The 25,033-nt window shown below is 37.2% G+C and overlaps 4 protein-coding genes across 7 annotated transcripts; 3 read left to right on the top strand and 1 right to left on the bottom strand.

Moving 5' to 3' along the window:
* Positions 1 to 1,655: 1,655 nt before the first annotated feature.
* On the top strand, positions 1,656 to 10,234 carry LOC123193688 (enhancer of mRNA-decapping protein 4-like). Of its 2 annotated transcripts, none has more exons than XM_044606761.1 (12): positions 1,656 to 2,662; positions 2,744 to 2,793; positions 2,879 to 3,035; positions 3,186 to 3,404; positions 3,932 to 4,057; positions 4,321 to 5,943; positions 6,228 to 6,587; positions 7,090 to 7,209; positions 7,404 to 7,574; positions 8,348 to 8,467; positions 8,626 to 8,751; positions 9,772 to 10,234. In XM_044606761.1, the coding sequence occupies exons 1-12, from the start codon at positions 1,874 to 1,876 to the stop codon at positions 10,078 to 10,080; spliced, it is 4,170 nt and encodes a 1,389-aa protein (XP_044462696.1). In that variant the 5' UTR covers positions 1,656 to 1,873; the 3' UTR covers positions 10,081 to 10,234. The 2 variants fall into 2 exon arrangements, with proteins under 2 accessions (XP_044462696.1, XP_044462694.1); XM_044606759.1 differs by having other exon boundaries at positions 1,657 to 2,662; positions 8,348 to 8,512.
* A 122-nt stretch (positions 10,235 to 10,356) lies between these two features.
* Positions 10,357 to 13,631, top strand: LOC123193689 (pentatricopeptide repeat-containing protein At3g24000, mitochondrial). Its single transcript, XM_044606762.1, has one exon. It carries the CDS (start codon positions 11,302 to 11,304, stop codon positions 13,255 to 13,257), a length of 1,956 nt encoding a protein of 651 aa, XP_044462697.1. The 5' UTR covers positions 10,357 to 11,301; the 3' UTR covers positions 13,258 to 13,631.
* A 3,362-nt stretch (positions 13,632 to 16,993) lies between these two features.
* Positions 16,994 to 19,497, bottom strand: LOC123192154. Its single transcript, XM_044604596.1, has 4 exons — positions 19,250 to 19,497; positions 17,702 to 18,451; positions 17,455 to 17,595; positions 16,994 to 17,377 (listed from the first exon to the last, which is right to left on the bottom strand). The coding sequence occupies exons 1-4, from the start codon at positions 19,259 to 19,261 to the stop codon at positions 16,994 to 16,996; spliced, it is 1,287 nt and encodes a 428-aa protein (XP_044460531.1). The 5' UTR covers positions 19,262 to 19,497.
* Positions 19,498 to 20,350: 853 nt separating this feature from the next.
* On the top strand, positions 20,351 to 25,033 carry LOC123193687 (probable galacturonosyltransferase 4). 3 transcript variants are annotated; one of them, XM_044606757.1, is made up of 10 exons: positions 20,351 to 20,499; positions 20,622 to 20,726; positions 20,833 to 20,867; positions 20,962 to 21,018; positions 21,121 to 21,166; positions 21,274 to 21,467; positions 22,123 to 22,394; positions 22,576 to 22,933; positions 23,130 to 23,705; positions 24,329 to 25,033. In XM_044606757.1, exons 2-10 carry the CDS (start codon positions 20,624 to 20,626, stop codon positions 24,602 to 24,604), a joined length of 1,917 nt encoding a protein of 638 aa, XP_044462692.1. In that variant the 5' UTR covers positions 20,351 to 20,499; positions 20,622 to 20,623; the 3' UTR covers positions 24,605 to 25,033. The 3 variants fall into 3 exon arrangements, with proteins under 3 accessions (XP_044462692.1, XP_044462693.1, XP_044462691.1); XM_044606758.1 differs by having other exon boundaries at positions 20,361 to 20,519; positions 20,962 to 21,000; XM_044606756.1 differs by having other exon boundaries at positions 20,361 to 20,519.

Below are 25,033 nucleotides of genomic sequence, written 5' to 3'. Positions count from 1 at the left end.
TTAGTTTCTAACTCAAACGTTACAGGCCACGCGCCCAACGCGCCCAACAGTTCCACGCACTCTTTCAGAACATGCTGCACCCTTTCAGAAAATATCGCACCCTTTCAGAAATTATCGCACCTCTCAGCAATTCTCGCACCCTTTCAGTAAATGCCACACCCTTTCCACAATTACCGCACCCTTTCAGAAACTGTCGCATCTTTTCCATAATTGTCGCACCCTTTCAGAAGCTATTATACCCTTTCCGTAATTGTCGTACCCTTTCAGAAGCTATCGCACTCTTTCCGCACAAATTCAAAAGTTGTCGCACTCTCTCCACACACTTTTAGAAGCTGTCGCACCTATCTGCACCCTTTCAGAAGTTGTCGCACTCTTTCCGCAATTACCGCACCTTTTCAAAAATTGTCGCACCCTTTCCGCAATTGACGCACCCTTTCAGAAGCTATCGCACCTTTTCCGCACTCTTTTAGAAGTTGTCGCACCCTCTCCGCACCCTTTCAGAAGCTGCCGCACTCTTTACGCAATTGCCGCACCCTTTAAAAAACCGTCGCACCCTTTCAGAAATTCTCGCACCCTTTCAGAAACTGTTGCACCATCCACGCACCCTTTCAGAAATTCTCGTATTTGTTTCCAGAGTCCCGCACCAACACCCCTTTCCAAATTCCCAGATATCTTTGCACAACCTGAGAAGAAAACGCACCGTTTTCGATATAAAAGAATCAATTATTTTATAAAAATTAATCTTTTTCTCAATTTATTATTTTATACAAATTAATCTGCTTTTCAATTTATACATTTTATTAATTATAGATAATTTAGAAAAAAAACTTAACATTTTTTATATATAAAAATTATTTATTTTATAAAATATTAATTTATTTTTTAATTTATAAATTTTATTTATTATAGATAATTTAGAAAAAACCGTTATATTTTTTATATATAAGAATAAAATAATTTATAAATATTGATCTCTTTTTTAATTTATAAATTTTTTTTATTTAAGGTAATTTAATATTAATGATTTTATTGAAAAGTAATGAATTAATCGACAGAACGTAAGCGTTGCGTTTGAAAAATCAGAAGAAGGGTATTTTTGGAATGAAACAGTTGGTTTGCTTAAAAAGATAAAACGAAGTAATTGTTGTTGAAAAAGGTTTAGACTAGGATGCGGATGTCTATTTTAATTAATATCCCCATAACAACATACATAAATGCAGTTATATATTTATTTAGACTTTGGCACGGGGTGGGTCATTAATTTAATGGTGAATTTTCCAATAAATTAAATTTTTTTATCTATAATAATTTTTTCTTTATTTGTTTTTTTTTTTTTTTTTTGTCTTTAGATTAATTTGAATTGAACTTTTAGATTCGAAACTTACTCGAGTTGACATTTGTTTTGGATTTTCTGTCATTAAATCTTAATCTTTGAAAGTTAAAGCCACAAATTTCCACTTGGAACTTGCATTTACCCTCATGAACTTAAAAGATTGTTACGATAGCAGAATGAATGGCAATAATAGCATTCCATTCGCGACGTAAATGATGCTGAAAGAAGAAACTTTTCAAGAAGTGAGTATACGTGTACCAACCAGATCAAAGTGGTTCACTACTCAACAATATATACCTTACCCAGTCTCCGTTTGCTGCGGTTTTGCTGTCCCCTCTCTCTCTCTCTCTTTCTCTCTCTCTCCATCTATGGTTTATTAGCAAGTAAACAATTAGAGTCTTTTTTCCTAATTAACAACAATCATGTACTTGTTCGTCCTCAAGGGTTTTTATTATTTTTAATATTAGATTCATTCGTTCGATCTGATTCAGTCTTCCACTCAGATCCCCAAATCCAATCTACTTCTGCAATTTCTCATCTATGGCTTCCAATCCGCAAGGCGTTGCTAGCGGTGGTGCCGGTGGCGGTGGCGGTGGCGGTGGTTTTGACATGAACAAACTTTTGAAACCCACGTCCACTCCTATGAATTTGATTCCAAACTCAACAAATCTAACCACTTCACCTTCATTTCCAACTCCTTCTTCCCCCGCTTCCTATTTAACACCTTCTTCTTCTTATCCCCCTCCAACTGGTCCCTATCCTCCTTATCACTATTACCCGTATCCCCCTCCCCCTCCTCCACATCAGCACTTTGCTCTTCAACCAAATATTAACAACAATAATAGACCCCATCAAACTCAAATCTCTTATCCCCCCCAACCTCTTCCCCAACAACCTAACCCTAATTCTTCTGCTTCAACTCCTCTTCCTCTTCCGCCTTCTCCCACTACTACTTCTACTAACAATCTTCTCATGGCCTTCTTCGGCAATCAGAATCAGACTCACAACTTGTCACCTGCTCTCTCCGATTCATCAACCGTTGCTGTTCCTTCTGCGCCGCCTGTTAGATTGCGTAGCAGTAAGCTTCCCAAAGGGAGGCATTTGATTGGCAGTCATCTGACTTATGACATTGATGTTAGATTAGATGGTGAAGTTCAGCCTCAGCTTGAAGTAACTCCTATTACTAAGTATGCCTCCGATCCTGGTCTTGTACTTGGTCGTCAGATTGCTGTTAATAGGAATTACATTTGTTATGGTCTCAAGCAAGGTAATATTAGGATACTTAATATTATTACTGCTTTGAGATCTTTGCTTCGTGGTCACACTCAGGTAACTTTGCTTTTCTATATGAGGAATGGGAATTTCGTTTTATGCTATGTTTCTTATTTTGTTTGTTTTCTTACCATGTAGAGAGTAACAGATATGGCTTTCTTCGCTGAAGATGTTCATCTTTTGGCTAGGTATCTCTTTACTTGCTGTTTGTCACTTCCTTTCCTGTTTTTTTTATTTTAACATGCTAACTTCTTTAATCTATCTCTTGTTCAGTGCAAGTGTTGACGGACGCTTTTTCATATGGAACATTACTGAAGGCCCGGATGAGGAAGAAAAGCCTCAAATTTTGGGTAAAATTGTAGTTGCCGTTCAGATACTGGCAGATGGGGAATCACTCCATCCGCGAGTTTGTTGGCATCCTCACAAACAAGTACTAATAATTTCATAAAAATAACAATTGATAACAAGTTATTTTTACAGTTTTCATTTGTTTTAAAGACCAATACCAACCTTTTGGTACAGTTTTGGATCACATTTTATTGCTTGTAGCTGCACTTATTTTTATATAATTGGGTTGCAGGAAATTTTGATGGTTGCAATTGGAAATCGAATCCTGAGAATTGATAGCAATAGAGTTGGAAAAGGAGAACGGTTTTCTGGTGAGGAACCTCTTAAGTGTCCTATTGATGAGTTGATTAATGGGGTTCATTTTGTTGGTAAACATGATGGTGAAGTTTCGGAGCTGTCAATGTGCCAATGGCTGACCACCCGCTTAGCTTCAGCATCAATCGACGGCACAGTTTGTTTCTCTCCTTTCTTCCTTACTGGAGATATGCCATTCATTTTATCTTCTTCTCATGATAGTTGCTTCTATAAAAGAATTGAATTTGTTTGAGTGTTTAAAGTGGGAATCCGAACACTTTTTCTATGATTTTAAGATATCCTATGGAAATATTAAACCATATAGAATAAGTGGTAAAATAATATCAATGCTACAGCCAACTTACAGGATTCAAAGAAAGTGGAAAATAACATATGTTGAAGCGTTAAATTCATGAATGTTTCTGGCATGTTTACATTTCCTCTCTGAAATTGAGTGATGATATGTGTATTAATGTTTAGTGAGGAACACTTGGGAATAGGAGCACTTGCCCCATGGTGCTAATGTTATTTAAAACCTTGTTTGTTGCATTGTCTGTTACCATCCTAGTCTGGCAAAATTTGCTGGTTAATTATCATGGTCTTGTAGTAGTACATTGCCTAACAAATTTGTTTATTGTTTGTCTCTTTAATTGTTGCTAATCAAACATTCATCTCCTGCAACAGGTAAAGATTTGGGATGACCGTAAGGGAACACCCCTTGCCGTGTTGAGACCATATGATGGTCAACCTGTTAATTCTGTGACATTCCTGATTGGTCCTTATCCACAGCACATTGTGCTGATCACTGGGGTAGGCTCTTATTCCTTTTGTAGGTGGAAAATTGTTTGATCATGCTAAACTTTTCTGATGGTGTTTAGAGAAAATTGTTATGACCTTGTCAGCAATGTACGTTTGGTGAAGGGGTTAATAATATATTAATGTATTGTTTATAGTCTGCTGCAAAGATGATCATTGCATTTCACATATCTATTCTGCATCTCCTGTTATGTGTATTATGTTTGTTGGTCTCCAGATATTGGCATTAAGGCTTAGTTCACTTTGCTTATTTGCAGGGTCCTCTGAACCGGGAAGTGAAGATTTGGGCCTCTGCAGAGGAGGAGGGCTGGTTGCTGCCCAGTGATGTTGAATCATGGAGGTGTATTCAGACTTTGGACTTAAAGAGTTCTGCTGAATCCAGGCTTGAGGATGCATTCTTTAATCAAGTTGTAGCACTGAACCGTGCAGGCTTGTTTTTACTGGCAAATGCCAAGAAGAATGCTATTTATGCAGTACACATAGACTATGGGACCAATCCAGCTTCAACCCGCATGGATTACATAGCTGAATTTACTGTTACAATGCCTATTTTGAGTCTTACTGGAACTAGTGATGGATCTACTGATGCAGAACATATTGTTCAGGTTTACTGTGTCCAAACACAGGCTATTCAGCAGTATGCTTTAGACCTGTCCCAGTGCCTGCCACCACCTTTTGAGAATGCAGAGTTGGAGAAAACAGACCCTAGTGCTGCTCGTGATGCCACTAATTCCAATGGTTCTGCTATTCTGGAATCATCTCATGGAAATAAATCTGCTGACTTGCCTATGGCTACGACGACTTTGGTACCACCTATTCTTTCAAGCGGCTCTGATAGTGTACCTATAGCTAGCCGCTCTGAAAGTTTTCCTTCTTCAGAAGTTACTGGTTTGCCTGAAAAGGCTTCAAGTGCAGAGACAAAGCCAAGTGCTTTACCATCTCATAGTAATGCTGAAAATATACACACTGCATCTCCTCCGCCTCCTTTGAGTCCAAGGCTATCTTGTAAATCATCTGGTTTAAGAAGTCCATCAAATAGCTATGAGCCTTGCCCCCCACCAAATGAGCTTGGTGGTGACCAGTCTGTTACTGATTATTCAGTTGAACATAGAGCAAATGCTGGCAAAGAAAAAGTGGCTGATGTGCCATCATCAGGAGACAATATGTGGAAGGGTGATAGAAATGTTGCACAAAATGATATTTCTATGGGCCCAGATCCTCCTGTTGTTTTTAAGCACCCAACCCATCTGGTGACTCCATCAGAGATTTTATCAACCGTTGTCTCTTCCTCTGAAAATTCAAAGTTTAGTCAGCGCATGAATGTGAGAGAGTCAAAGGTTCAAGATGTTGTCAACAATGATACCGAGGGTGTTGAGGTGGAAGTTAAAGTTGTTGGTGAGACAGGAAATGGTCAAAATAATGAGTATAACTCTCCTAGGGAATCACATATTTCTGTTAATGAGAAGAAAGAGAAATCCTTCTATTCCCAGGCCTCAGATCTTAGCATTCAGATGGCTAGAGATTGTTGTGTGGGAACATATAATGTGGACGGAATTCGCCAGGTTAATGATGTCAGTGTTACTGAAGCACTAGATAGACCTTCTAATAGCAGAGAGGTTGAAGAACAAGATGTGCCAAAAGATGCACCTGCAAAGGTTGGTACATCTGAACCTCCCATGGTGATTCCACAATCCCCGGTCCCAGCTACCAAAGGGAAAAAACAGAAGGGAAAGAATACTCAAATATCTGGTGCATCTTCTGCTTCCCCTAGCCCTTACAACTCCACAGATTCTTCTAATGAGCCAGCATGTAATTCTGTTGGTCCGTCCAGTGATGCTACTTTGTGCCAGCTATCAGCTATGCAAAATATGCTTGATCAGGTTATTCTTTTGAATCAAATCATGTCTGTAATGGTTTGCATATTCTGTGGATTTGTTTTGAGAAGCTTTATGCACTTTTGACGAACACTGTTCCTTTGCTAGAATATTGTGAAACTGTGCCAGGTTGCTTGTTTTCTCATTATTTTTACTTATTGTGAGGTTTGAATCAAACTAATCTATGATGCAGGTTCAAACTCAGTTGTCCTCTGGCTTGTTCCTTTCTTTATTCTTATGCACAGTTTATTTATTGTATGTGGAGACTGATGATTTTTTGTACCTTGCAGTTGATAAATATGCAAAAAGAGATGCAGAAGCAGATGAACACTGTAGTTTCTGGCCCGGTTACCAAAGAAGGTAAAAGACTGGAATCGTCCTTGGGCCGGAGCATTGAAAAAATTGTTAAGGCTAACACAGATGCTTTGTGGGCTCGTTTCCAAGAAGAGAATGCTAAACATGAGAAGTTAGAGCGAGACCGTATGCAACAAATAACAAATTTGATAACCAATTCTATAAACAAGGACTTGCCAGCCGTGTTTGAGAAAACATTAAAGAAAGAAATAGCTGGGGTTGGGCCAGCTGTTACTCGCACAATCTCCCCAACTCTTGAGAAAAGCATAACGTCAGCTATCACAGAGACATTCCAGGTTATAATTTCGAAGCTAATTACATCTCTTACTTCTCCCGTTTTAATATGAATCATTATGTTTTCCTTAAATAAAATGACGAAAGAAAGAAAAAAAAGAAAAAAAAAGTGTGTTTACATACACCTTATAGGCAATATCCCTGTGCTTAATTTCATCTTTAGTCCATTTTATTGGACAGAGTCCTTCTTTATGAATGGAGCTGCGAGAAAGGAGCATACTTATTTTTCTAATGATGGAGTTAAATTGGATGTGTACCATGCCGCTCTAGCCTTCTCCTCCCCTTATAAAAAATGTATCTGAGCCTAAAATAGAATCACATAATTACTTGTGTGATAGGTAGCCTCTTTCTAACAGTTCCATTCTATATGTTTGATTCACTCCTAATGCTGCTAAAATACAATACAGTCATTCAATTTCTGTTGGTACTGAAACATTGCTTAGCTTTTGGAGAATATTTATCAGTATGGTGTGCTTTTTTAATTAGTTTTATTTTCTTTTGCAGAAGGGAGTGGGTGAAAAGGCAGTTAGTCAACTTGAGAAATCAGTTAGTTCAAAACTGGAAACTACTGTGGCCAGGCAAATTCAAGCACAGTTTCAGACTTCTGGCAAGCAAGCTCTTCAGGTAATTTGAGGTTTGAGTTCATTGTATATGTTGTGAACTATTATGTGAGCTGTTACTTTACTGAATTGTTCAATTGAACTTTCTTGTCTAGAGTATATTCCTAACTGTAAACTGCAAAGCTGTTTGTTTCTTTGTTGTATTAATGATTATGTACTTTTCAGAATGGATATTGATTTTGGAGTTTGTACTTTCAGGATGCATTACGATCTAGTTTGGAATCTTCAATTGTTCCTGCATTTGAGATGTCATGCAAAGCTATGTTCGAGCAAATTGATTCCACATTCCAGAAAGGGCTTGTCAAACATACGACAACTGTTCAACAGCAGTTTGAAAGTGCACATTCTCCCCTTGCCATTGCATTGAGGGTATGTGTATCTTGTTAACATATTTATGTCAGGTAGCAGATTGGATATCATCTACGGTTCTTGTTGTGTTATTTTCTAATTAGAAAATATTATTTTACCTCTTGAAAATTGTTTAATTGGTTTTAGCTATGGCACGTTGGAAGATATGTTATATAATTTTTTACGTAGCTATCAATTTTGGAAGATATAGAGATGTTTGCTCATTATAGCAACGCTCTTATTCCTAGCAAGAAAGGTGTTGTGTTGGCTAGTAGAGGGTTGAAATTAGAATTTCATGTTTTCTTAGGGTTGCTGTTGAAAGTTGTTGCCTCAGCAGTAATTTCATCGGTTTCAGTGTCATTTATGTTTCACATTTTTTTATGGCTGAATTTACAGTAAATGTTCTCATTACACTTTAGCATGCTTTCTATAGTTTTTTGGTGGTTTCTATTAACACAAGAGATGTCTTATACTCATCTCCATTTAGATGTGATCCAGAATCCAGTTGGCACCAGTCCTATTCTAGCTCATGTATCTTCTAAATGTAGGTTGTTTCTCATCTGATGAGATTTGTGTGTAGATTATCAATTGAATAGGATTTTCGGTATTATCAGAATTGATATTTTACTGAAATGGCATATCCCTCAACTTGTTCAAGAACACATCATTTTATGTAAAGTTTATTTTGATAGTATCATTGGAACCATTGTTTCAATATCTTGCTTTATGTGTACTATTGTTACTGCTGCAGTCATATATGTTTGCATGCAATATAAGGTATTTTGCACTTGCAGGATGCAATTAATTCAGCAACATCAGTTACTCAGACTTTAAGTGGAGAATTGGCGGATGGGCAGCGGAAGCTCTTAGCTCTTGCAGCTGCAGGTGCCAACTCCAAAGCAGTGAATCCATTGGTAACTCAGTCAAGTAATGGACCACTGGCTGGTCTTCATGAGATTGTATGCATTTCAATTATTTTCTAATTGCTTAATGTATACTGATAATTAGAAAGTGATAATTTTGTTTCAGTAAAAAAGTAGTTATTTGTTTTTTTTCCTTTTTGTGCCTTCAGGTTGAGGCACCTTTGGATCCAACAAAAGAACTATCTAGGCTGATAGCTGAGCGCAAATATGAGGAGGCATTCACAGGAGCCTTGCACAGAAGTGATGTATCAATTGTTTCTTGGTTGTGCTCTCAGGTATGTTTCGCTTATTTATAGTGCACACCCTCTAGCAAATGTTGGTTGTATCAGTCTGCCCCATAGGACTTTTAAACTGTTATGCATTTGGCTATGGCTAGATATGGCAGCATATATTGCTGACAGAGACAAACATGTATGTATAGTGTAACTGCATATGCAGTGGAGACTCGTAAGTTTGACTTGACTTGGCCTTTATTTGTGTATTCAGGGGCTAGTCCTATTCTTTTGTTCTAATTTGGAGCTGTCTAAGATGTTTTTACTGTCAAAATTAGACCTGTTGGATATATTCTTTACATTGCCTTTCAATTTCAGCCTTTGGCTGAATGCTTGATTTGCTTAACAGTTCAGTCATCACCTGCTGGTCATGGTTTTTCTCTTGATCATTAACAATGGAAAGGGGCCATTCAAGTATGAAAATAGTATGTTTGACATGATGATGGCTATAGCATCAAGTTCAGACTAGCTGAGGATTATATATACTACACAAAATGGACACCTGAACTCAGGGATTTAGACTTGACATTTGGTCATAAATAAATAGGCTTATAACTGTCACTAGCTAATCTATCATTCATATGACGCTATCATTCAAAAAGCTTATGCCCTTAAAGTACATTTCATCCTCTCAGACACTAGCTAATCTATCATTCATATGGCCAAAAGGAAAGTTAGATCTAATGCAATAATCTCAAAAATTAATTGTCAGTTGATATGTTCAGTTCTTGCTCACATGATTAATTTTATATATTTAGTTCTTGCTCACATGTTCTTTAATGTTCTGCAATATGTAGTTTGTAGGCCAGGCCAGGGTAGGAACTTGACCAAGTTTTCTCTTTTTGCAATAAGTTTGGAGTTCTTCAGTAATCTTAATGCAATTTTTTTACCTTGTTATAATAATAGCTGAAGGATTAAATTGAGTTGTATTGACTATTGACATCACTAGCTGGCATTTCAATTGCCCAGCAATCATGTTTAGGGTTGACTTTATTTACATTTCATTTGTTCTTGTTTCCTCAGGTTGATTTACCAGGGATTTTGTCAACCGTACCGCTCCCTCTCAGCCAAGGAGTTCTACTGGCACTTCTTCAGCAATTGGCTTGTGATATCAGCAAAGAAACACCAAGAAAATTGGCATGGATGACAGATGTAGCAGTTGCCATAAACCCAGCAGATCCAATGATTGCAATGCATGTGCGACCTATCTTTGAGCAGGTCTATCAGATACTAGGGCATCAACGAAACCTACCCACTACCTCTGCCTCAGAAGCAAACAGCATCCGTCTTCTTATGCATGTTATAAATTCCGTTTTGATGAGCTATAAATGATTCTTACGTTGTCTCAATTTGTGCAAATTTGTAAGTTGAACTTTTGGTATGTATAGAAATCTAGGAAGTTTATCTGGAAGGTAAAAAAGGGATTCTTGAATGTATTCAGTTGGTATTGTTGAGATTTGTGTGAAATAGATAAAGTTTTTCATTATGCTTCTTCATTGATTCACATTATATATCTTGTACAGTTCTTTATTAGCATCATTATATGCCCCCAGAACACTATTTAGGGATGAATTTGAATGAGCAATCGGGAAGAGAATTTGGTGCATTGATGCAATTTAGATGACGAAGCTTTATTATCCTAAGTACACTGATGCATGGATTAGCCAAACTGCATTCTATACTTGTATGATGCTACCAGCACTGATCTGTTTCCCACCTCCTCTTGGGGCGGTTATTTGTAAATTGACAATGAAAAGCAGCAGGTGAGGCAGTAAGTTGAAGTCATAGCGAGCCCTGGCAATTGGATCAGATATTACCGAATAGGCAGTGTGAAATCCCGGGTATTATTGGCCTGTGAAGATGTAAATCTTTGCAAGAGTGCATTAGGCAGCCTTGGCAGTTATTTTAAGAGCGTAACTTGGTGTAAGGAATGTTGGGTATTTACAGTGTTGGTTTAATCCACCCCATCTCAAAAGCCAGCTCAAATAGCGTCAGAGAAAACCAATTGTAACTAACCTTAAATGTGGGATTCCTAACAATTTGCCGAGGAAGACCAAACCTGAGTAACCTCTCTTCAACTGGGCAAATTCCAAACCACTGTGGGATTTTGGTGGGGTCTTCGTCCTAACATCAGCCTTGACTCCGAAGTTGTTATGAGGAGATTAAGAGAGACTTAAGACGAGGTTTTGTTGGGAATAAGGTGCTTCCTAACATTTTTAGAGGCTAAAGCTGTGAAAGCTGTAGAGAAACACTCTTGTGTAGACATATATTGTGGTGTAGGCAATCTCAGAGTCGTGGAGGCTCAAGACTGGAATTGTGACTGACAGGCGTTTGATGGAAAATTTAGTAAGAATTGCATTGCATAGCATTTTGGAATGATCAAGTTGGACCACAGCTTGTAGATGAAAATTTACCATAGCTTGTAGATGAAAATTTTTCATATGTACAATATTTATCAGAGCATCTAGTGCACCAACGTCTCATCTGGACCATATCAGATTTTCAAGTTCTTCTACAAGACTTGAGCTTCTTAAGCAGTCCAAGTTGACAGCCATGATTAAGTTTAAATATAATTGGCTTTGTCAATCTTCTAATATCTTTATTCAATTTCAAAGACACCTTGTACGTGTTTCAACTTTGACTGACTCTGAGATATCTGAAATTGAAGATTCCTATTCTTCCTCCATAATCCAAGTTAAAGATCTTCTTCGTAAGAGCCATCAACATTCAGGTACAGGCCTTCATGTTCTCGACCTCCTTAACCGTGGCTCTTTGGAACCCGATAGAAGTTTATACAATAAGTTGCTTAAAAAATGCACCCATCTAAAGAAACTTAAAGAAGGAAGAATCGTTCATGCCCATATATCTGGTTCCGTTTTCAAGGAGGATCTTGTTATTCACAACACAATTCTCAACATGTATGCGAAGTGTGGCAGTTTAGATGATGCCCGCAAGTTGTTTGATGACATGCCTGTTAAAGATATGGTTACTTGGACTGCCTTGATCACTGGCTATTCTCAGAATGATCAACCTGAAAAAGCTCTTCTTTTGTTCCTTCAGATGTTACGCATTGGACTGAAACCCAATCAGTTTACGTTGTCCAGTGTGTTGAAGGCTTCTGGAGCTAAGCCTAGTGATAAGTTTGGCATGCAAGTTCATGCGTTTTCTTTGAAATTTGGCTACGATTGGAATGTTTATGTGGGAAGTTCTCTTTTGGACATGTATGCTCGGTTTGGTCGAATGAATGACGCCTGGTTGATCTTTAATGAGCTAGAGAGTAAGAATAATGTTTCTTGGAATGCTTTGATTGCTGGCCATGCAAGGAAGGGTGAAGGAGAGATTACTCTCATGACGTTTTCAAAAATGTTAAGAAAGGGTTTTGAGCCTACCCATTTCACATATTCCAGTGTTTTTACTGCTCTCGCCAGCACAGGGTCTTTGGAGCAAGGCAAATGGGTTCATGCACATGTGATTAAATCTGGTGAAAAACTTGAAGCTTTTGTAGGAAACACTCTGCTTGACATGTATGCTAAATCAGGCAACATTGAGGATGCTAAAAAAGTTTTCAATCAGTTGGTGAAACCAGATGTGGTTTCTTGGAATTCAATGCTTATTGGATATGCCAAACATGGGTTAGGCAAGGAGGCTGTGAGGTGGTTCGAGGAAATGCTGAGAATTGGAGTTGGACCTAATGAAATAACTTTCCTTTGTGTTCTTACTGCTTGTAGCCATGCTGGGCTTTTGGACAAAGGGCAGCATTATTTTGAAGTGATGAAGAAATATGGAATAGAACCCGAGGAATCACACTATGTGACAATTGTTGATCTTCTTGGTCGAGCAGGCCTTTTTGATCGAGGTGTGAAGTTTATAAGAGAAATGCCGATAGAACCCACTGCAGCTGTCTGGGGGGCCTTGCTTGGTGCATGTAGGATGCATAAGAATATGGAATTAGGTGCTTATGCTGCTGAACGTGTTTTTGAACTTGATCCACATGATTCAGGGCCTCATGTATTGCTTGCAAACATCTATGCCTCTGCTGGCAGACTGGGTGATGCTGCAAAAGTGAGGAAGATGATGAAAGAGAGTGGCGTAAAGAAGGAACCTGCTTGTAGTTGGGTAGAGACCAAGAATGCAGTCCACATGTTTGTGGCAAATGATGATGCCCATCCTCAGAGAGAGGAGATCCTTCAGATGTGGGAGGAAATTAGTAGAAAGATCAAAGCCATTGGTTATGTTCCAGACAGTAGCCATGTGCTCTTCTATGCAGACCAGCAGGAGAGGGAAGCGAAGTTGCAGTTACATAGTGAGAAGCTTGCTCTGGCATTTGCCCTTATCAGCACACCTCCTGGATCCCCTATTCAGATCAAGAAGAATATCAGAGTTTGTGGTGATTGTCATTCGGCCTTTAAGTTTACATCAACGGTTGTGAAAAGGGAAATCATTGTGAGAGACACGAATCGGTTTCATCATTTCTCTAATGGTTCTTGTTCTTGTGGAGACTACTGGTAATGCCAGATATTAAATCGCAGTGACCAACAAAAGTATGAGCTAAGTGTTTGTTCATATGAAACAACACAATTACCCATCCCTCTGAGATTAGGATGGTATTGGCCATGAATTGAAGTTTTAGCCTCCTGACTTTCAACTTGCTACAGGGACATTCATAATGACAATCAGGAGTAAAGCAAGACCTGATGGCAATCTCTTGTCCAATTGAATGCAGAAACCCAGAAGGTCCTATGCATCTCAAGGAATTTCATTTTGGATAATGTTGTTATTCTTTTATATGGAAAGCGGGTAAATTAACAGGGGTGAGAACACAAGTTTTGACAGGTTTAGATATTGAATTCATTGAAATCAGTATAAGATATAATTTGGTTGAACTCTTTTGCCTTCCATTTAAAGTTTCAAACACTGCAAACATTATGTGCTGATATTATTCATAAATATGAAATTCATCTAATTATTTATAAATATAACTGTGCTAAAAAGAAACTTGACTTGTTAAAAACCATGTGACAAGCACAAAGTGAAAATTTTTTATTACATGTAATATAGATATGATGTCCCTCATACTCAGCCTCAAATTGTGTGACCAACAATCACCAGTGCTTTGCAGTTACTAATTGCAGATACAGTCAGTCTTTTTGTCTGTCTTTCTTATTGTTTTCTGCTTTTAAAGACTGGCAGAGCTCATAGGAAGACGTACTATGGAGTGGGCTTATTCTTCTGCTTTGGAGGATTTACCAACTAGATTCTATTTCTGAAAAATAAATACCAACCAGTAAAAATATTGTGACAAAAAACAATGGTGTTGTAAAAAGTAGCTGTTAACCTTTAATGGAAAATGAATACCATGAGAGGACTCGACTGATACTGAACCCCATAACTTGTAATGCCTGTATCAACTGCAAAGTGTAAAAACAAAGGGAAAGAGAGAGTGAGGGACACCTTAGAAAAAGGGAAATTTAAATAAATGCCCTTTTTAGTGGGGTAATAAACTAATTTACCCCAAATTTTGGGGTTAAAGCATAAATACCCTTAAATTAAAGTATTTAAACGAAAATGCCCCAAATATCTCTTTAAATACCAAAACTACCCTTCTAATTTAAATTACTATTTTATTTAAGGGTAATAAACAAATTTACCATAAATTTTGGGGTCAAAGCATAAATACCCTTAAGTTAAAGTATTTAAACCAAAATGCCCCAAAATAATACCGAAACTGCCCTTCCTCTATTTCTATATAAACCACATACCTTCCTTCATTTTTAACATATCTGAGAGAGATTTCTGAAGAGAGAAATTAAGTTCGTGTTCAAGATTTCGGGCGTGAAGAGAAAAGTTCGTCATTACGAGGTATTTATCCCTGTCATTACTTTAATCGTTATTATTTTATTGATAATGCAATTATATGTGATATTTTATATAATAAATTATAGTTGTATGTAATATGTAAAATAATAAAAATTAGATAGGTTATGCTTTAAATATTATAGTAGTATAGGATAACATTATATTACTTCAATCGTTATTATTTTATTAATAATGTAATTATATGTGATATTTTATATAATAAATTGTAGTTGTGTGTAATAAGTAAAATAATAAAAATTAGTAGGGTATGTTTAATAATATTATTTTGTCAAATTGAAGTATGAAATAGATATAATTGTGTAATAGATATCTGTAAATACTATTTTCAGTCGTATTATTTATGTTGATTATATATTTGATTTAGGCAATATACAATTTAGCTCCAAATTTTAGGAGTTAAGCGAAAATACCCTTATATTAAAGTATTTAAACAAAAATACCCCAAATATCCTCTTAAATACCAAAACTACCCTTTTAAATTAAATTATTATTTTTTTAAAGGAAAATGCCAAAACATGATATATTTAAGTAATCACAATATATAATAGAATTACAGAATAGGTATAATTATGTAATAGACATCTGTAAATATTATTTTCAGTCGTATTATTTATGTTGATTATATATTTTATTGTAGGATTACTCTAAATGGCTGGATATGCTTCAATTAGATATGAGGGAAATTGGATAGAAAAAGGTGATAATGTTATAAAATATGTTGGAGGTAATAGGAAATTGATTAAAATCCCAGAACACACATCATTCGAAGAATTAATCGAAATAGTGAGCGACAAGTGTAATATAGATCGACGGATATTTAACATTCAGTTGAGTATGAAACCGAGACATCTCGACGACGGTGCTCCGATAGAAATTTCGAATGATGAGGATGTTGAGGTTCTTAACGGTCTATCTAACCTCTTCAAAGAATGTGTTCCAGTATTTGTTATAACTACATTTACTGATGATAGTTACGAGACTCAACAAGCGAATGAAGATTTTCAAGGTGGTGAGTCGAGCAGTTATCCAGAAAATCAAACTATAGGTGTAGAAGAGATGCAAAATATCCAGATCAATCCGAAACAAGAATTCTTAGAGGAAGATTTTGCACATATAAATGAAGTTAACGTTGATGCATTGTATCACGCAGAAGAATTCCTTAATGGGGGCGAAGCAACTTTTCCAGACTGGAGTGAATTTAATGGAAAGGTTGAACATAATATTCCAATCGAAGAACCAGAGATTGAAGAGAAGACCTATGGTAATAACGATATTGGAGGTATGAGTTATTTTCCAGAAATAAATCTTGCTGGTAGGAATGTTCTTACTGATGCATTTCATTGGTTACCACCTTTTCCTGATCAACCATCTACATCTAGAAACTCTAAAGCATCGACGGATACTGATTCTCCAAAAGTTGGTACATTATTTCCTAGTAAACAACATGTGATTGATGCGATAACTCAAGACGCGCTTCGTAGGGGATATCAATTTAGAGTGAAAAAATCAGACACGCTTAGATGGGTTCTTGAATGTCGTAACAAAGAATGTAAATGGCGTGCACGGGCAGTTAGGGTGGGAGAAACTGATAGCTTTGAATTACGTCGTTTGGATAGCTATCACACATGTTGCAGAAATCAGATATTACCTCATCATAGGCAAGCAGGTGCTCGAGCTTTGGGGCAGATTTTGAGGACCAAATTCATTTTAGTTGATCGTATTTATCGACCGAAGGAGATCATTGCTGATATCGCCGACCGATATAAAATTGATATATCATACGCACAAGCATGGCGGGCGAGAAATTGGGCGCTTCAATCATTAAGGGGGACACCGGAAGAGTCATTTATGTTGCTGCCAGAGTATTGCCTTAATTTGGAGCGTTGTAATCCGGGGACGGTGACACATATACTAACGGATGAGGAGGATCGATTCAAATACTTTTACATGGCGTTCGGTTGTAGTATCCGTGCATTTCAACATCATATTCGACCGGTTATTTGTATTGATGCTGCTTTCTTAAAGGGTCGATATCTGGGTCAACTATTTATTGCTGTCGCATTAGATGGGAATAATCAAATATATCCGCTTGCTTTTGGGATTGGTCCCCGGGAAGATCATGACACATGGTGCTGGTTTTTAACGAAGGTGCGGGATTGTATTGGTGAGGTACCTCAGTTGGCCATCATTTCAGATCGACATGTCAGCATATTTTCTGCATTGGCTGAAGTTTTTCCTGGTGTGCATCACGGTTATTGTTGTCACCATCTCCATTGTAACATGCGGTCCAAGTACAAAAAGAATGCTAAAGTCGCATGGATGTATTGGAAAGCAGCCAAGGCGTACACTGAATTTGAATTCCAACAGGTCATGAAGTCACTGTCCCGTTTGCACCCTGAGGCAACTGCATACTTGCATGAAGTGAGTTTTGATCGATGGGCACGAGCATATTTTCCAGGGCATAGGTACAATGTAATGATATGTGCTCAGTGGTAGCGGGCCTAGGCCCGGGACCCGGTGATATAAGCTCCTCGATAGGGTCGCTAATCGGGCACGTGGGAGGGGGCTGAACAGAAGCATCAACAGGAGGAGGAGCAACGATCGGAGAACTGACGTCACGAGGACTCGATGGTGCATCTCCTGAAGCCGAAGAAGATCGACTATCCGATATCCCTGTATATCGGATGATATCCTCATACCACTCCGTATCTCTCTCAACAGGAGATAAATCTAATGGAAAATTAACATCATCCTACAAGATATTTATTTTCAGTATTCATTATTGTCATATCCAGAGTATATGTTAATATTTAATTAATTAGTACTTACTGGATCTCCAGTGAAGATAGCTGAGATAGAATCCCATCCCGGAATGTCCTTCGTGTGCCATCTCAACATTCGGGCGGCTCCAATATACGGCGACTCGTCTACCCATCGAAATAACGAGTCCAGCGTCTCATAAATCCAAAACTGCAATATCAATATAAATCGATTATTGTATATATTTACAATCATATTAAACTAATTTTATTTTAAACATTCATTTTTTGTTTGAATTAATAAATATCATAATTACCTGAAACGCTAATGGAAATCCCATAATGCCATACTGCTTAAGCTGATTTTCCTTTTTCTTTTTCGGACCGGAATCAATAGAAATTCGGGAGATGTTATCGCATATAGAGCGATATGTCATCTGCCACACTCGTACTCCCCACGGGTATGCATTAAACCCATCCAGATGATCAACTAATTGTAATATCTTCTGGGGAATTGTTTTCCTCAAGTCACTCCCTAATAACCCCATGTGAAGATAAAACAACAATGCCAACTTAACTGCATCAGTGTCATCCTCCCCCCACGGTCTCTGCTGGAAAACACGACTCAAATCAGCATATGTAACTGATTTACAGCCGTGAAAATATGTCTGGAGGATCCGATCTGTAGCCTTCGATGGAATGTAGAGGTCGATATCTACCAAATGACTAAATCGAAGGCCTGTCATAATAGCAAACTCATACGCACTGAATCTGACATCCACGTCGTTAACCCGAAACCATAACTCCTCTCCCGAAGTCACCTTATTTACCGCTCGAAGGATGAAGGAATGTATTAGGACCCCACTGAATCGACTATCCTTCAACTCTAGGAAGTGTCCGAAGCATGTACGTCGAAACATTTGTAATTGTCTCTCTGTTAATAATTTTTTGATCACGGCTCCAATATCTCTATATCCACGTGTAGTAACTTGAGCCTTGAAGTGTTTTTCGAGAGGAAATCGCAGTTCATCTTTGCTTTCGTCTCTTTTCCTCTTTTGTACAGCTACCTGTATGAAAATTAAATTACAATTATATTAAATTTATATAAATTTTATGGAAGAAATTATTCAATTTTATACATAGAGGCCTTATTTTAAAAAATAGATATCAAATTCGAATTCTACACGTCAAAAAACCTTAAGATGGTTAAATTTTAATTTAATCGCATATGGAAAATATCAAAAAAACCCTAAAATTTAATAGAATTGCATTCTGCCCCCCTGATTCTAACCAGAGAAAACGCATGCTGGATAACTTTGAAAAACAGCAATTTCGCCCACCACGCGAATTCGCGTGTCTACCACGCGAATTCGCGCGTCAACCTCGCGAATTCGTGAGTCAACCGCACGAATTCGGGGGGTTGACCGTAAGTTTGCCAGCCCACCAAGTTTTCTAATTTCTATTATTGCCCACCACACGATGAAAAATGCAGTTTCACCCCCAACCACACGATTCCGTGTAGTCCACGAAGTTTGAAAAGTTCAAAACACCTCCCCGTCTACACGAATTCTGACCACACGAATTCGTGTGGTCACTGCGCCATTCGCGTGGTGACTGCCGAATTCGTGTGGCCATGTTTCACCCTCCAAACTTCGTTTTTCAAACTCCATTTCAACAACAATCAACTCTACACCTAATCTAACATAAAAGCCCTAACATAATTCATCACAATCAGCAAACAATCAAGCATTTTACACCCAAATTTCAAACCGAACCCTAACGCAATTTACACCCAAATTTCACATCAAATCGCTCAAATTGTGAAATGAAATGCATAAAGAGATGACAAGGGTTGTTTTACTAACCTTTTTGTCCATCGTCGTTGCCGGAAAAGTCGGAAAAATCGTCGGATCAAGTCGGAGTTGCCGAGTGCGCGAAACGTGAGTTCAAAACGGACTGTTTTCGTGTGTCTGGCTTTTGTGCGCGTGGTTATGGAGTATTTTGAGTGGAGGGGCATTTTCGTCTCTTCGTAATTTTGGGGCATTTTCGTTTAATGTTAAAAGTTTGGGGTAATTTCGTTTTGCCCCTTAATCTTTGGGGTAATTATTTTAATTTCCCTTAGAAAAAAGACAAGCATAATAATTGAAAGGATAAATGAGAGAAGGTCCACATTGGCTAAGAGCAGCTATAGGCAGAGGCGTCATTAACTGATAGTCTTTCTTTGGTAGCCTTTTTCTCCGCACCGCCGACACTTCATCTCATGATGGTTTATGAGATTATTTTACACTTCTTAGCCAGGTGGTTGGGTTGCTGGCCAATACCATTACCCACAAATCTCACATCACTTAGCCAAATCTTAATAAAAAAGAATAAAATTATAGAGTATACATGGATGCATCAGCTTTTATTGAAGAAAAGTAGCTGAAAGATAACTTGAAAATGAGAATTCCAGTTGGGTTCTGTGTTGTAAATATGTTATCTAGTAAATGTGGTGACCGGTGAGAGTTGAGTTTTGTGTGGTCAAATGCTGAAAACACAAGTATTGTGCTCTTTCCGGCATAAAATTTCTCCCTTTGGACTTAATTACTGCTCACATTTAATATAAATTGGGTTATATCAGAGCTTAGGTGACTTATCTAGATTTGTATTCATTTTGAAAAAATCAAATTCAAGTTAGGATAGTTATTAATTAGTTAAGTCAACTTAATTTCAGCAAAGATTCATCTTTTCTGATAAATTTTATTTTTTCTATTTTTTCTTTATAATTCTTATACTGCATATCATATTTTTTCTTGTCCATAATTTCTCTAATAACTTTATCTCTAATTCAAATAATCTCAAGTTTGAATTGGTTTTTTTTCTCTTTTAATACAGAAATTAAGCTCAGCTGACCGTAATTAGTTATTATATAAATATAAATTAAGGAGCTGTTATAGTTTTGTTTTGTTATTGTCTCACTCCTTCGTAATGAATATTGAGTCATCAATTTTGCCTACGCTTTCTTGCCCATTCTCCGCACCACATATAATTTAAATAAAATACAATACAATCCTACTGCTTTACTTGTGAACCCAGTGACAGATACAGAGGCAGAAAATCTAGAGACTAAAAATAGGTGACGAATGTTAAAGATTGGTGTGTAATATGATACTGTTGCTGTTGATGAAATTCCCATTCTTTTAAAACCAACAAAGGCTGATTTCTTCACCAAAAAGTGCTTCTTTGTTTCTGAAACAGAGATGAAAACCAGGAATTTGGTGTTGCTGATGTTATGTGTTACGGTTATAGCTCCTATTGTTCTTTACACTGATAGATTCTCTGCCTCTTTCAAGGCTTCTTCTTGTATGTTCTCTTCTTCGTCAATTATTTTTCTTTTTCTATCTCAATTTCATACCTTGTTTCTTCTTCCTCAATTAACATTTTTTCTGGGTTTGCTTCGTTTCTGCAGCTAGCAACCAATTTCTCGAAGATCTTTCTGCTTTTGTAAATTTATTCAACTTTCCCTTTTCACATTTTTCATTCTAAACATGATAAAATATTAATGTTTTAATCTTTCTTCATTTTTTGTTCTCTTCAGACTGTCGGTGATGCCAGCCATCTGAATCTTCTTCCCCAGGCACATTTATGCTCATGGGTTTTTCCTTTCTTTTTTATTTTTACATTTCTTACTCATAAAGTTCAGATCTTTCTATAGTATCCCTTCTAAAGCTCATTTTCTTCCCTTGGTTGCATATAGGAATCTTCCACTGCCCTTAAAGAACCCACTGGAATCGTTTATTCTGGTTAGCTTTTTCGTTCTTTCTCTTTGTATGTATGGTGAATTCTAGAATTGTTTTTGGCAGTTTTTTGTACTTGTATATCTCATGGGTTAAATTTGCTGTATGAGCAGAATCAGGGGAGCATAAATCAGCTAGGGTTTTGTCCACAACAAATGACGTTGATCGGTCTCAAGCAGATAATATCATCAAACAGGTCACTGATCTGAATCAGAGTAAAAATGATGTTGAGAGAAGTGCTGGAGACGCTGAGGACAAGATTAAGGCATCTGAGCAGCAGATTTCTGATAATGACTCTCAAAATACGGTAATTTATTTTTTTTATTCCAATTTTCTAATCAGAACTAGTCATGTATTCATCCAGGTCGTGGATGCGCATTTGTGGGTTGGATATAAAAATAGGATGCTGTGTATCTTTTGTGATTGTGAAAGGATTAGTAAGTTTGCAAGTAGTTTAGTTGTCATTTAGAAGCTTTTCTTTATTTTTTTTGTCTAATTTAAAATTTTCCCTCTTACTAGATTGCTTCTTTTGCTGGAAATAGTCACATACAAGGGTTTGACTACTTCTAAGTTATTCCATAATAATTCCAAGAGTCACTAGTAGGCTGTTCCTTTAACTTGTTCAATTTCCACGCATGAAGAGTTAAATTTCTATCATACATTAACTTTAGCAAGATGATATGTCATTGGAACTGTATTCTTAAACTTAGTAGTTTTCTTTTCCTTCCTCAATAGTTTAGCCTTTACTGGACTTGAACTGAATAACCAGTAATTATGGAAGTTCATGTGAAATCCAATTGGAGATGATTTTTTTTCCACTTAAGATAATAAATAATGCCTAGTTCCTTTTGATTTTCTAAGTGCACTAGAATCCTAATGACTTTTCCCCCTTGATATGTACAATGGCTGAGGAACCTACTTTTGGTTATTTTCATATTTTAATTTTTTTTTTCTTCAAATAGGAGGCACAGCAAAAACAAGATTCCTCTCAAAACTTGGGCAACATAGATAAGAAAAAATCCGTAAAGATCAACAATGAGAAACAGATTGAACAAACAGTTGTGCCAGATGCTCGGTTACGTCAACTTAAAGATCAACTCATCAGGGCAAAAATTTATCTTTCACTTCCTACAACAAGGAACAATCCCAACTTTATAAGGGAGCTCCGACTGCGGATTAAAGAAGTTCAACGTACTCTTGGGGTTGCAACCAAAGATTCTGATCTGCCAAAGGCGTAAGTCCTCTTCTTAGGCGCATAGATTGTTTTGCCTGATTGAAATCTGTTTTTCAGGTTCTTATTGCCAGGTTCATTGTTTGAATTGCAAACTTGTAACATCTTAGAACTTTTAATCATTCAGTTCCTAGCTGGACTGTTGATCTGCATTTATCATTAAATCTGATATTTGTTAATGCAGTGCCTACGAGAAATTGAAGGCAATGGAACAATCCTTGGCCAAGGGAAAGCAGATTCAAGATGACTGTGCTGCTATTGTAAAGAAGCTTCGGGCTATGCTCCACTCAACAGAGGAGCAGCTCCGTGTGCACAAGAAGCAGGCTTTGTTTTTGACTCAGTTACTAGCAAAAACACTTCCCAAAGGCCTTCATTGCCTTCCCTTACGCCTTACAACTGAGTACTACACATTAAATTCTTCTCAACAGCAATTCCAGAATCAAGAAAAGTTGGAAGATCCCCGGCTGTTCCATTATGCCCTTTTCTCAGACAATGTTTTGGCAGCAGCTGTTGTTGTAAACTCCACCATTGCCAGTGCAAAGGTAATGCATACATTATTCTTCAGAGGCTACACTTATCTCTCCCATGAGTTGCCTAAAAGCAAGTATAAGAAAATTGAGAATCAATGCTCTGATACCAAATTTTTTTTGTCCTTTCCTTTCTACTATCACTCTATTTAAGACGTATTGCTTTTGTTTGACATGTGTAACTTACCTGATTTCATGGTATTCTATGCAGCACCCTGGAAACCATGTTTTCCATGTTGTTACTGATAGGCTTAATTATGCAGCCATGAGAATGTGGTTTCTAGTAAATCCACCAGGCAGAGCCACTATTCAGGTTCAGAACATTGAAGAATTTACATGGTTGAATGCAAGTTACAGTCCCGTTCTCAAACAGTTGGCTTCTCAAACGATGATAGACTATTACTTCAGGGCACATCGGGCAAATTCTGATGCAAATTTGAAGTTCCGGAACCCAAAATACTTGTCCATCTTGAACCATCTTCGCTTTTACCTACCTGAGATCTTCCCAAAGCTCAACAAGGTGCTGTTCTTAGATGATGATGTAGTAGTTAAAAAGGATCTTAGTGCACTGTGGTCTATTGATTTGAAGGGTAATGTCAATGGTGCTGTAGAGACTTGCGGAGAAACCTTTCATCGGTTTGACAGATATCTGAACTTCTCAAATCCTCTGATATCAAAGAATTTTGACCCCCGTGCTTGTGGATGGGCATATGGAATGAATATCTTTGATTTATATGAATGGAGGAGGCAGAACATTACTGAAGTTTATCACACATGGCAGAAGCTGGTAAGCAATGTGCTTCAGATCTTTGATTGAATGATGAGCAGAATAGGCATGACATAAAAAAATTTAAAAGATGGGTTACGTATCTACTTTGCATTTTATGGCTTCATTGTGTGATTCTTAACAATTAATCAATGGTAAATGTTAAAACTTTGGACGTTTCAATTTTTTTATCCTGTTAATATAAGTTTTGTACTTAGTGCCAGTAGGGAGTTTACATGCATGTCAGCTAGATTATTGTGTTTTCCCTGAGGCCTTCGCAATGCTATTTAGGAACCTCTCAACATTAGTAGTCACTGTTAGAAATCCAATCAAGCATTTGGGGCTGAAAGTAGCAAAATTTTTTGGTTCACATCAGCATCATAGACTTAGTTACACTTTCTTGCACCAATAACTAATTTTATGTGCAAAGGTTCCTTTAATTACTATAGTTAGAAGTAAGCATTGATTGTTTCTTTTTCTTTTTTTCTGCTTTTCTCTTTTATGTTTGTGTTTTGGGCCGTTTATGGACATGCAGTCATATGTGATGGTTGCATCTGAAGTATGCATATGCAAATTTCACCATTAATGTGATGCTTGAGGACTTCACTGGAATTGTTTTGCCTTATTTCAATTTCTTTTTACAGAATCATGACAGGCAGTTGTGGAAATTGGGAACACTTCCTCCTGGTCTTATAACATTTTGGAAACGCACACATCCCCTTGATCGAAATTGGCATGTGCTGGGCCTTGGCTACAATCCCAATGTCAATAAGAGGGACATTGAAAGAGCAGCTGTTGTACACTATAATGGGAACATGAAACCGTGGCTTGAGATAGGCATACCAAAATACCGAATCTACTGGGCGAAGTATATAGATTATGATCATCATTATTTAAGAGAGTGCAACATTAATCCATAGAATGAGCATCACAGTTTCCTCGAAATTCTCTCCAAATTACCCATGTTGGCCATAGATTTTTTATAGATCTTCTCTTGTTTGAAAGTATAAGGTCTGGGTTTCATTCTTTTCTGTACACATTTTTATTTTTTATTGTAATTTTTTTGGGGGGTGGGGGGCTTGGAGCATTGTAGATTTACAGCCACAATACACGATATATATATATATATATATATATATTTTGCATAGCTAGTAAACATGCAGTTCTATATATGCAACTAATTTGAAGCTAGATTTTTTTTTTTGCCGGCTCATCATTAGTGTATGCTTTTTATTGAGATTAAGTTCATGTATTGAAGCTTCTTAGTTTTGATGTTTCTTTATGTGAATGTAAGCTGAGTGAGTTCGTTAAATTGTGCTGATATCTGATTGCTGCAACTTCACTGCTCT

This window comes from Mangifera indica, chromosome 12, assembly GCF_011075055.1.
Source record: "Mangifera indica cultivar Alphonso chromosome 12, CATAS_Mindica_2.1, whole genome shotgun sequence".
NCBI classification, from domain to species: domain Eukaryota; kingdom Viridiplantae; phylum Streptophyta; class Magnoliopsida; order Sapindales; family Anacardiaceae; genus Mangifera; species Mangifera indica.
This window is presented reverse-complemented; position numbering and strand designations above follow the sequence as displayed.